This window comes from Dinoponera quadriceps, unplaced genomic scaffold, assembly GCF_001313825.1.
Source record: "Dinoponera quadriceps isolate SergipeBrazil2010 unplaced genomic scaffold, ASM131382v1 scaffold37, whole genome shotgun sequence".
In the NCBI taxonomy this organism is placed as follows: Eukaryota; Metazoa; Arthropoda; class Insecta; order Hymenoptera; family Formicidae; genus Dinoponera; species Dinoponera quadriceps.
The window spans coordinates 2,882,651-2,893,313 of NW_014554446.1; the positions used below are offsets into that span (position 1 = coordinate 2,882,651).

Sequence of the window (10,663 nt, forward strand, 5' to 3'; positions counted from 1 at the left end):
GCTTAAATTTTTCTGATAATTTGCAGGATTGGAAGTAACGCGTTAAGCTGCGTCCAAAAACTTCACCCGTGAAAAATCGCGCCGTTCGGAAACATTCGGGTGATACCCATCGAATTAACATATACTGTGTCATTTGATTACATGTTTTAGTTTATAAGGACGTGGAAGAGCAATAACAACTCAATATTAAACAAATTAAATATACAAAGATACTTCATGTCTAAAATATAAATCACATAAATATTAATTTCATATATATATATATTTCATGTGATATACATTTCACTTCACATAAACGTATATTAATAATAATTTCATATTCCAATTCCTCATATTATAACAATCATAAAACTGACCTGATGTGAAAATGCTGCATTCAAAGATATTCACAATAAAAGGCAATATGGATTTCTCCAGAAACATTCCATTTATAGATTATGCTTTCCTACGTGTTCTGCTTCTCACACTTTGTTCCGGAACATAAAACGTAATACACTGAGACAAAAGTTTCATATTATTCATATATCTAGTTTTTCTCAATGTATGCTGCATTTTGTTAAGTCTACAAAAAGAAGTAACTTACCTGCTCGTCCAGGAAGTTCATGAAATTAGAAAGTTTGCATTTAAATCCACGTGACCGTAATGTAGAATGCAATTGTTCGATATTTACAGGCTCATATCGTAATATTTTGTTATGTAAATCTTTATCAACATTGATCAATCTGGTAAAAGCTTCTCTAATATCTGTCGAATTCTCCAATGCCGGTAATGATTCAGTTTCATAAAATTCCATTTCCTTGCTGATTGTACTTTTAATGGAATTCACACTGTCATTACCGGAACAGGTAATATTACTATATTAAAGTACCGTACTAAAATATTTATATCTATGCAAAATAAATTTTGGGCTAGGAGAATATTCAATCTTTATATTGAATTTATACCTGTCTTGTGAACAAAGTAATTCATCGTCACTCTCCTCTGTGCTATTCGATTTTTCCACACTGCTGTCATTTGTATTTGGTCTCTTCGCCGGTGGACCTTCTTCATCACTTGATACTTCGGCAATTTCCTGTTCTGTGCTTATTTCATTTATAGGTATCAAAGGGTGAAGTTCATTATATATATGTTTTAACAATTTCACAGCCCTGCAACGTTTCTGCGCCTTTAATCCATACCTCTTCATTTCTCTCTAAAAAATTAAATAATATTATTTTAATATATTTTTTTATTCTCAGAAGAAAGCAAGTTTTTAATTACAACGATTCATCAATAAACTTACATGTAATTCGGGAGTTTTCATACCATCGTAATCAGGCGGTGGTGTAACATCTTTGTCAATTATCTTAGGCACAGCTTTGATATTCTCAATATTTTGATTATACTGAAATTGGACGGATGCATGCTTAGGCATATCTTGATTTTGCAGTCTGTTAATATTTATTTGCCCCTCGGATAAGGATTTCTTTTGAAATTTTCTAACGCTTGTAATACTTCGAGTCAAAAACATAGCACTACGATCTAATTTCTCACAATGAATTACACCACTAGTTATTTTCCGGCTATCTGTGATGTTCTCCCGATTACTTTTATTGCTGCATCTGCATGAATTACCTTTCTTAAATTCTGTTACGTTTAATATATCAGTTGACTTGCTCCTTTCTAAGACGTGATGTTCCTCATATTTATCGACGTCGACATTTGCGAGATATATATCGTCTTCAAAATTAAAAGCGAATCCAGTAGATTTTCTTGATTTACGGCTACCTGCTTCTGCCACGTATTCATCACAATCTTCTCTACTTGAGAATGAATTTTCCGTATTTCGTAAATCCGGACTGGAAGATACCATAATAGGACTTGGAATGGCTTTTTCTTCGTGATTATCAATTTTATCTCGATTTGATTCATTTAAGCCGGATTTTGTTCGCGTGAAAATCATATCAAGTTTGACGTCTTCATTATCTGCTGTTACGCTTCTATTATTAATATTGAATTTGGTTCGATCTGATAAAATTGTGCTGTTAATATCTTTCTGCTCTTCCAAATCTGTTGTCGTAGCTTTTGCGGTCTCTTCAATAACGAGTGGTTGATTCTCACTCTCTGTATCTTGCTTATTATCTTTCGTTGTTTTTCTAGACAGCTGTACGTGATCTTTATAATTAGAGTCATCGTGTAAAATGACTGAACAGTTAACATCGGAGGATATGCTTTCAACTTCAGTATCCGATGAAACGACTACATCCGCAACTTCCTGCATTAAAAAAAACTGAGTCAGAGCTGCATCGTCCTCCTCCATAGTGTCGCTCTCTTCTTTCCGTGTATTTGATAACATGCTTTCGCCAGACAGATCACTATCTGACATGTTTCTCTCGATCGCTGTGCGATACTTTGCTATGCTATTGTCATGATGATTCCTTATGTATTTGGAATACATGGAAATCTCGTCTTCTTTCTCGTCCGCTTCTAAATTACAAATGCTTTCACTGATCGACTTATTCATCATTCCGATACACGGTGAATGTACCTTCGATAATGGCGTAATTGTGACTCGATCCGAAATGTCAACGTCTTCTTCAACTGGAGCAATGTTCAATTGTGAGTAATTCTCAGGGTTATCGCGAGGAGATTTCCTCTTGGGTGATGACGCAGGCGAAGAATCAGTTCGTTTAATATCTGTCGCACGTTCATTAGAAAAATCGGAGTAAAATTCTGGATTTTTATCAGCAAACGATCGCATACGCTGTTCGATTATACTCAATTTACCAAACTTTTTTCTCGTCTTATTTGACTGTTTCAAGTTATCGGATTGGGCAGCCTTATCATCCCACTTGTATACATGGAATGGATTCGAATGCCTTATGCGAGACATCTTTTCAGGACGTATCGTGATATCTGAATCAGAGTCGACGTCCGAATTCGACCTTGCGTTTTCTCTTCGTCTCTTCTCGATAAATAATGTGAGGTCGCCCTTCTCTCTCGCTACGTTCGATAAACGCTCTTGAATGGCCTTCGACTTACTGCTTTGGGGAGTGTCCATCAACTTTTTGTCTTCACACGGATCAACGAATGGCTTTGAAGAATTCAAATCGGAATCTGAATCAATTTCCATTATATCTTGTTCCTCGTTTTTCAAACGGGTGGAAATACTTTCGCCTGACATTCGCTCCGAATGTTTCGCATCATCAGTTTCTTTAGTTGACAACTTTTGACTGCAAATACTGATATCCGCATCCTGCTTAATTAAACTGAATAACATGTGGATATTCGAGTCCTCATGATCTGTAGAACGTGTTGCGGATTTATACTTTGTTACGTCGGGCGTGTCGTCGAATATGTCGGGGGATATGCTGGCGCCTCGTAGATTCGTAGAGGTGATGTTCCTGGAATTGATTTGCTCCAATGAGTTGATCGAAACCGCTCCGTTGTCTTCCAGTGTGCAGGAATCCTCTGCAAGTACGTAACTATTTCTAAGAGATTGAAATTTATCTCTGTAGTCACTGACATCCTCTTGTAGTGGAATTTTCTCAACACATTCCGTACTTTTCAGCTCATCATGCGTGTGATTCGGCGTTGCGTTGCAAGTGAGCTTGCCCGATTCATCCGAAGCATTCAAAGCCTCCTTTGCACTTTCGATTACATTCTCCGTACTTTCCTCACGTTCAGCTTCTGCCAAATTAGTCTCGAACTTTTTCTGACGTAAGTAAACGAACAAATCATTGACTTTGTACTTCCTTGCTAACGATCTAACAGCGAATAACAACGTGTCCGAATCGAGCGCATTCGAATGCCTGTCTATCGTTCCGCAGTAGATAAATTCTAGAAAGGCCAAGGCAACGTCATAGTCTATGTCGATCCAACAAATCTTCTCCTTTACGGTAGAAAATTCCGTATCATTGGTAATTACGTCGAGTAAAATATTTGTGCAACGTACGTAAAAAACCAATTTATGCACCCAAATGTGTTTGCCATTTTTCACAAGCATAATAATATCGCTGGCAGAACTGTCGTTCAATATATTTCTCCAATCTATTGCAAGAGTGTCAAGAAATCTCCTCTTTTCGCAGCATGCCTCAACTGATCTCGAGATCGTTAATTTTTCGTTGCTATCTATTATATTTGCAGTCTGCATTTTCTTTATCTCCTGCGGTCCCTTGGTTAAAGATTCTTTGTCACTGTGATCCGTAAGCTTCGTAACATTTTCCTCTTCCTGAAAAAAATAATGTTACATAATTGTGTATTCTACATACACATAAATATATCGCGTTAAATAGTTTTTTGGTAGTGCATAGCAATTAAAACAATAACAAATTGTAATTACGTAAAAAACTTATATACATTTAATACATCTTCTTTCTTTAGTAATGGTGTTATCTGAGGCGACAATTGCGCTACATAAAATACATTTTGATTCGGAGTCAATCGTGTCCTATTCCAAAGTGTGTTCTCCTTAAAAATAATGAGAAAAAAATCGAACATTTTACTCCTCTTGAATTATAAAATATTTTGACTAAACTAAAAGTTAGATATATAGTTACAGTTCGACGTAATTGCTGGAGAAATTGACTCTTTAAGACGATTCTCTCTTTAACATTTATAGGTTGTTCATCCTCTCCTTGGACTTTTTGCGTGAAATCTTTGTAACCCATAAGTATTTCAGCTATTCTTTCTGTTAAAATACGTTCTCTTTCTGCGATTGTACGCCTTTGTAGGATAGTTGGTTCAATGAATTTTCCTATTTTAATGAAAAAAAAAAAAAAAAAAAAAAAAAGTTAAAGACCCAAAAAAAAAAAANAATTTTTTTAAATCACAGGATTTAGCATCTGTATACATGAGTTAATACGTAAGTACTTCTCTTGATTCTGTTGGTAGGATAATTGTTTGTTGGTGATACACTTCTGTTGCTAGTGAATCCAAAATTCTGTAACGTTGTTCTCTGAAAGCCTTCTTTGTTATTATCTGGCAAAGATGGACTGGATGATATAGCTATGATTTCAGCTTCATCTAAGATTTCTATCTCTTCTTTCTCATACAGAGACTTAGAAAGTGCTAGAGCAAGTTGAAGATCAGGATCATCATCACGTGCCTAGAAAAGCACAGTCGCGTTTAAAACAACCAGATTAAAAATTTTGATATTATGTCATATTCAATACATACTGCTTTTCGTGGTACGGGCTTCTTTTTGTCCTGTAATACAGGGGCAGAAAGTAATCCTAACGATTTTCTTTCTGCAGCCTGACGTTCTTGCAGTTCCACTGCATCCAACAGCTTCTTTGTGGAAATATTATTTTTCATCGCGCAACTTTTCATGTGTACAGCTTGTGAACTTTCGTCCTTAAGATTTTTAAAACACAACGGACATACATAAGCTGTTTTAACATTTGCTGCTCTGCCTTGTGGTGAGTCTACGTTATTTTCAGTTTTAAAAAAGGATGACTCAATCAATGGTTGTTGTATGTCATGCAGATTCTTCTTACTCTGCAATGATCTATGATGATCGGGCTTTTTCTTATTATTAACAATTTTTATTTTAGTATTAGGTACTTTCTTTTTGGGCTTATCTAATAGCTTATTGCTGTTAATATTTTTCCGTAACATGTATTTTTTCGGTGATTTAAAATCCAAAATGCTATCGTCCTCACATGAAGTTTGAGATGTACAAGTCGAACCATTCTTTTCGCATTCATTATTGCAATCATCAGAAAGATAAGCCTTATTATCTGTACTATAAATAGAAAAAAAGAGAATTACATATATATATATACTATATATGTTCTATCTTAAAGATATTAATATATTATCTTTATGCATAATCAATATAAAAAAATAAAATTATATCTTAAAAATACGTGTATAATAGGAGAAATAATATAATGAAAACACGTTTTCCATCTATTTCAGATATATTTTCATCTTTTTTTCTTTCTTTAAGAAATTATACATCATATAAAGTCAAACTATACATTCATCCAGAATGGCTTTTGTATGCATTATAGAATACTACCTTTCCTTGTCATCTTTTTTCAATTTTAATCTTCCTTTTAGATTATTGGGCTTATGTAAACTATCTTCCCTATTATCCATCATTCTTGTATATAAACTTTGAATATGTTATTTAAACTTTATTTATCGCTTTGTATATTCTCTTGTGTGGATTCAGGCAAATCTTTCATCCAAATCTTCATTAGTTTATCATAAATATCTGATAAACTATATTTTATTATTGGAGCTATAGGTGCATCAGTATCCAGTTCATGTTCATGTTGTTTGTCGTCATTATATAAAATTTTACTATAAGTAATAGAAACAAATTTAATTAAATTTGAATATCACAAAATTTGATGATATGATATCGAAATCAAAGAAAACATAGATATAGATAACGCAAATTGTAGATTTCAATGTAAATAGAAATGCAATAAAAGTACTTACTATTTGTACACAACAGTGTACGTTTTTACAGCGAGAATAGATGATATAATACCCGTCACAATCCGCATATATTTATGCAACTGCGTGTTCCCGATTCGACGTGGTTTCCTGTACCTTTCATCTGTAGGATCTCGTACCATTTCACACAAATCGAACAAAAGAGACAAATTCGAATATTACGAATATTTAATTTATACAATTTTCTGGTACATATATTTTTTTTTGGTTTCTTTCCTTACTCGGCCGGCCAAGTCCGTCTGAGCGCCTTCAACTACTTAGGTTTGTTCGTTTTCACTGCATCACTGAACTAGTACTATAAGTTGAAGTGAGAAAACATATACTTGTCTTGCCTCAATGCTATTGAACTAGTTCAGCGGTGCAGCGAAAACAAACAAATCTCTTATTAGGCATTAAATAATTATCTGGCACAAAATCTTGCGATCCATAGGTCTGTTCCACAGTTTAACTACATACAGTTACATGCAGTAGCCATCGGTTCCTTTGATGTAACGATAATCGATCATATGGCGATCAGCCATAAAGCTGTACAGCCGTTTAATTTGAATGATGTCAATAGCGCAAAGTATCTTGAAATCAGATAAGTTCTATGATTTTTACTATAGAATTATATATTAATATAGATTTACTTTCCGTTTTTTTAATACGAGTATATTTAAGGAAAGTATTAATGAAATTACAAAATAATATATGAAACGTGATATCTGAAAAGTAGCAATTTATTGATGTGATTGTAAGATCAGAAAACATTAAATAAAATAAATAAACATTATTGTCGCACTCAATTTTTCTAACATTTGCTTTTTAGTTTTTGCATTGACATATATTGTATATATCGCCATGAAGAAGAATTCACACTTTGACAGAAAAGCAGAAAGCAAAAAAGCACCAGCTAACCAGATCTCAGGTTGATAATAAACAGTAGATAAAGCAGAAACTATCGACTACCAGCGCGAGTTCTGATTGGCTGCTACTTTTCTGTTTTCTGCTTTTCCGTCAAAATATGAATTCTCCCTTAAGCCTTAAGCCCGTATTAAACTACGAATTGGAGATTGAGATTGAATTGAAAATTGACCAATCAATGCAAAGTTCGCTAAATTTCACTAAACTTGAGTTTAGTTAACTTTGCACTGATTGACCAAATTCAATTTAATCTCAATTCCCAATCCGTAGTTTGATACGAGCTTTAGTGTCAGTCTACAATAGGTATTTTAGCCTTAAGTCTTAAAAAATTGACCAATCACAGTTAATTATTCTCTTTACATTCGACTATGATTGATCAATTTTTTAAGGCTTACAATTTTAAGCACCTATTGTAAACCAGGACTTAGAGATAGAAAAGGAAGAAGGGAATTGAAGGGGAAAAAGTGCAGATAAGAGCATTTATGCATCAAATTTCTAGACGCATGCGCTATTGTTCTCACACCCAATTACTGTCGTGTCCTCGTGATAGAGTTGTCAGAACGTCGAGTGTGCGTAAGACGTGTGTCAGGAATAAGTCGATATCTCGTGTGTAACAAAGATTTTTCGGAAATGGCGAGTCACAATTATTTGAGTGATCCGAAGAACCCGTTCTTTTCATTGGAGGATGACATAGACGACGAGACGTTTCTGCGGGTCGCGCCACCCGGAACTCGACCTGTGGAACGTTATCTCGACAACGACTTCGAGCAAAACCGTCAACAATTGTTGCAACGTAAAAGGGATATAGAGGAACGCACAATACAATCTTCCGAAAGATCTGTCTCGCTTCTGAGAGACTCGGAGCAAATCGGTGCAGCCACAGCTGAGGTAATTGTAACGATATACCAGTCTTATCGTTACCAGTGTCACAGATAGCAGAGCAGACAACTGATACAAAATTCGTATTGTAACATGTGTGTGAAATTTGTGATTATAATAATATAATATTCTACGTGTATTATACATATATATATTATGTGTGTGTACGTGATATATAAAATATATATAAAATTGTAAATTATATTTTTATATATAATTATACACACTCAGTATATCTGTTTGTTTCAATTTTATATATATATATATATATATATATATATATATGCACAGAGTGAATACGAATAGATATTTCAATTTTTTACCATATGATAGTAGTTATCAACAGCAATTATAATTGATTGAGCAGCGTGAAAATAGCCTATGTGTATTTGCATATCTACATCTTCTTTTATAAGTTATAAATATTATATTTATTATNTAAAAAGTTGGAACACTTGTATTCACCCTGTGCAACAATATTAAGAGGATCCTGGAGTTGTCCTGTTTTACTTAAAATTTATTAGTGCTATACTTGTTACTGGCTGCTCAAAATAAAAAAAATGTTTTTGCACAATTACTATATAGGCATTAATATGGGCGAAGACGGTTGACTTTATTCAAAAAATGAAAAAGAAAAAAAAAATAAGTTATGAAACTTTGCAAAAGGATTTTTAATTCTATGCAGCCAGTAACAAATATAGTACTAACAAATTTACTGTAAAACAAAACGACTCCACAATTTTCTTAATTTCTTGACAACGTTTATATATTATCATTAATACAAATTAACAAATGATGTTACATATAAATTTTTATTTTCAGGAATTAATTCGACAAAAAGAACAGCTGCAAAGAACAGAGAAGAGATTAGACGATATTAACAGTACATTAAGATTTAGTCAGAAACACATTCAAGGAATAAAAAGTGTCTTTGGTAGTTTAAAGAACTATCTCAGTGGCAAATCTCTCGATGCTCCGATACCATCGACGAAGTTGTCCGAGTCTTCTAGCTCTGGATCTGTTACGTCTCCAGCGCTGTCTAACTCATTGGAACAGGTGCAAACTAACATGAGCAACTCGTATTCGTCGATGAAAATAAGAGGAAGTTACGATGACAGTGATTACGAAGATGCCAGACCTCCTAAGGACAGAGTAACCAAGGCTCTGGAGCAGAATTTAAATGAAATGAGTGGGTCATTGGCGAGACTGAAGAGTTTAGCGATTGGTTTGTCAGAAGAAATAGACTCGCAGAACGATTTGATCGACAATATCACTGACAAAACGGAGAAGGCGGATATAATGTTGCAGAAGCAAAACAAGGACATGTTGCATTTAATGAAGAAATAAATAACGAATAACCGGCAAATCGGACGTTTCGCTCGTAATACCACGATATTAACCATACTTCTTATACGAAGTATAAATGTACGTTGTACAACGGAATGGATCTTTGACGTTTATTTCTGTCGTTGAATATGGAATTCATGTCGCCAATCATGTGATTATACTGTACGGCGGCATATTTTATAGAATTTTTCACGGTGCGGTTTGCGATCATTACAATGTAATTGTAATAGTACAATGTTAGAATGATTTATTGTCAGTACATGTTCCTTGATGGGGAAGAGATCTATTTAAGCGGTTGTTGTTGCTACGAAACTACACGTAATACCTTTATACGCGAGTATGCTACACGAAAAGCTTTTAATTGACGGTTTCTCGAGATTTCGTAGCCTTTTAAGACATGAAAGCTGTGATAAGCATACATCCAAGTAAGAGTAATATTTACGTTCTAAGTTGATATTATTTTATTATTTACCAATATGAAACTCATAATTTATTGATGAAATAACAAGATTGGCAAAACAAATTTACTATGTACAAGCATATATATATATATATGGTAATGTAAAAGTCAAAAATTGTTTTTTTTTTTAATAAAGTACCCATGTTATCATATGAGTTATATAATATTCGTGCGGATTAATAATCAATCCCCTTTTCATGAAGTTAGATTTTTCACATACGTTTATTTAGTTCATTTACAATTTGCATAACTTAGAAATATCTTATATGTATTGTATATAAAGAAATGATTAATGATTTAAGCAAGATGAAGAGCAATAGCGCATAATGTATAATAGGATAGACAATAATTGTATATACACAGTTATATAAAACTCGTCAGTTTTAATGTTCTTTCCTTTATTATAGATTAAGATAATTACGAAGTGAAATTGTGTGAAATTATATAAATATGCAGAAGTGAGATGTAATAATGAGAAATGTGTATGAGTAAATATGCATTCATGACTGCCAGGATTATTTAATAAAAATCCGAATGATTTATACTATTTCGTTATTTATTGAGCCAAAATATTCATTATTTCAATATGTTGTTAGAAAAAGATCGAATGAAGACAAATAAGAA

General features: G+C 33.6%; 2 protein-coding genes across 6 annotated transcripts; one reads left to right on the top strand and one right to left on the bottom strand.

The window, feature by feature from the left end:
* Positions 1–281: 281 nt before the first annotated feature.
* Positions 282–6,934, bottom strand: LOC106749241. 5 transcript variants are annotated; one of them, XM_014628520.1, is made up of 10 exons: positions 6,433–6,934; positions 6,005–6,291; positions 5,158–5,725; positions 4,852–5,086; positions 4,539–4,735; positions 4,339–4,449; positions 1,283–4,210; positions 945–1,192; positions 584–809; positions 282–495 (listed from the first exon to the last, which is right to left on the bottom strand). In XM_014628520.1, exons 2-10 carry the CDS (start codon positions 6,085–6,087, stop codon positions 436–438), a joined length of 4,656 nt encoding a protein of 1,551 aa, XP_014484006.1. In that variant the 5' UTR covers positions 6,088–6,291; positions 6,433–6,934; the 3' UTR covers positions 282–435. The 5 variants fall into 5 exon arrangements, with proteins under 5 accessions (XP_014484006.1, XP_014483996.1, XP_014483987.1 ...); XM_014628510.1 differs by having other exon boundaries at positions 584–827; XM_014628501.1 differs by having other exon boundaries at positions 584–854.
* A 929-nt stretch (positions 6,935–7,863) lies between these two features.
* Positions 7,864–10,547, top strand: LOC106748906 (synaptosomal-associated protein 29). Its single transcript, XM_014627832.1, has 2 exons — positions 7,864–8,241; positions 9,055–10,547. The coding sequence occupies exons 1-2, from the start codon at positions 7,984–7,986 to the stop codon at positions 9,577–9,579; spliced, it is 783 nt and encodes a 260-aa protein (XP_014483318.1). The 5' UTR covers positions 7,864–7,983; the 3' UTR covers positions 9,580–10,547.
* Positions 10,548–10,663: the final 116 nt, after the last annotated feature.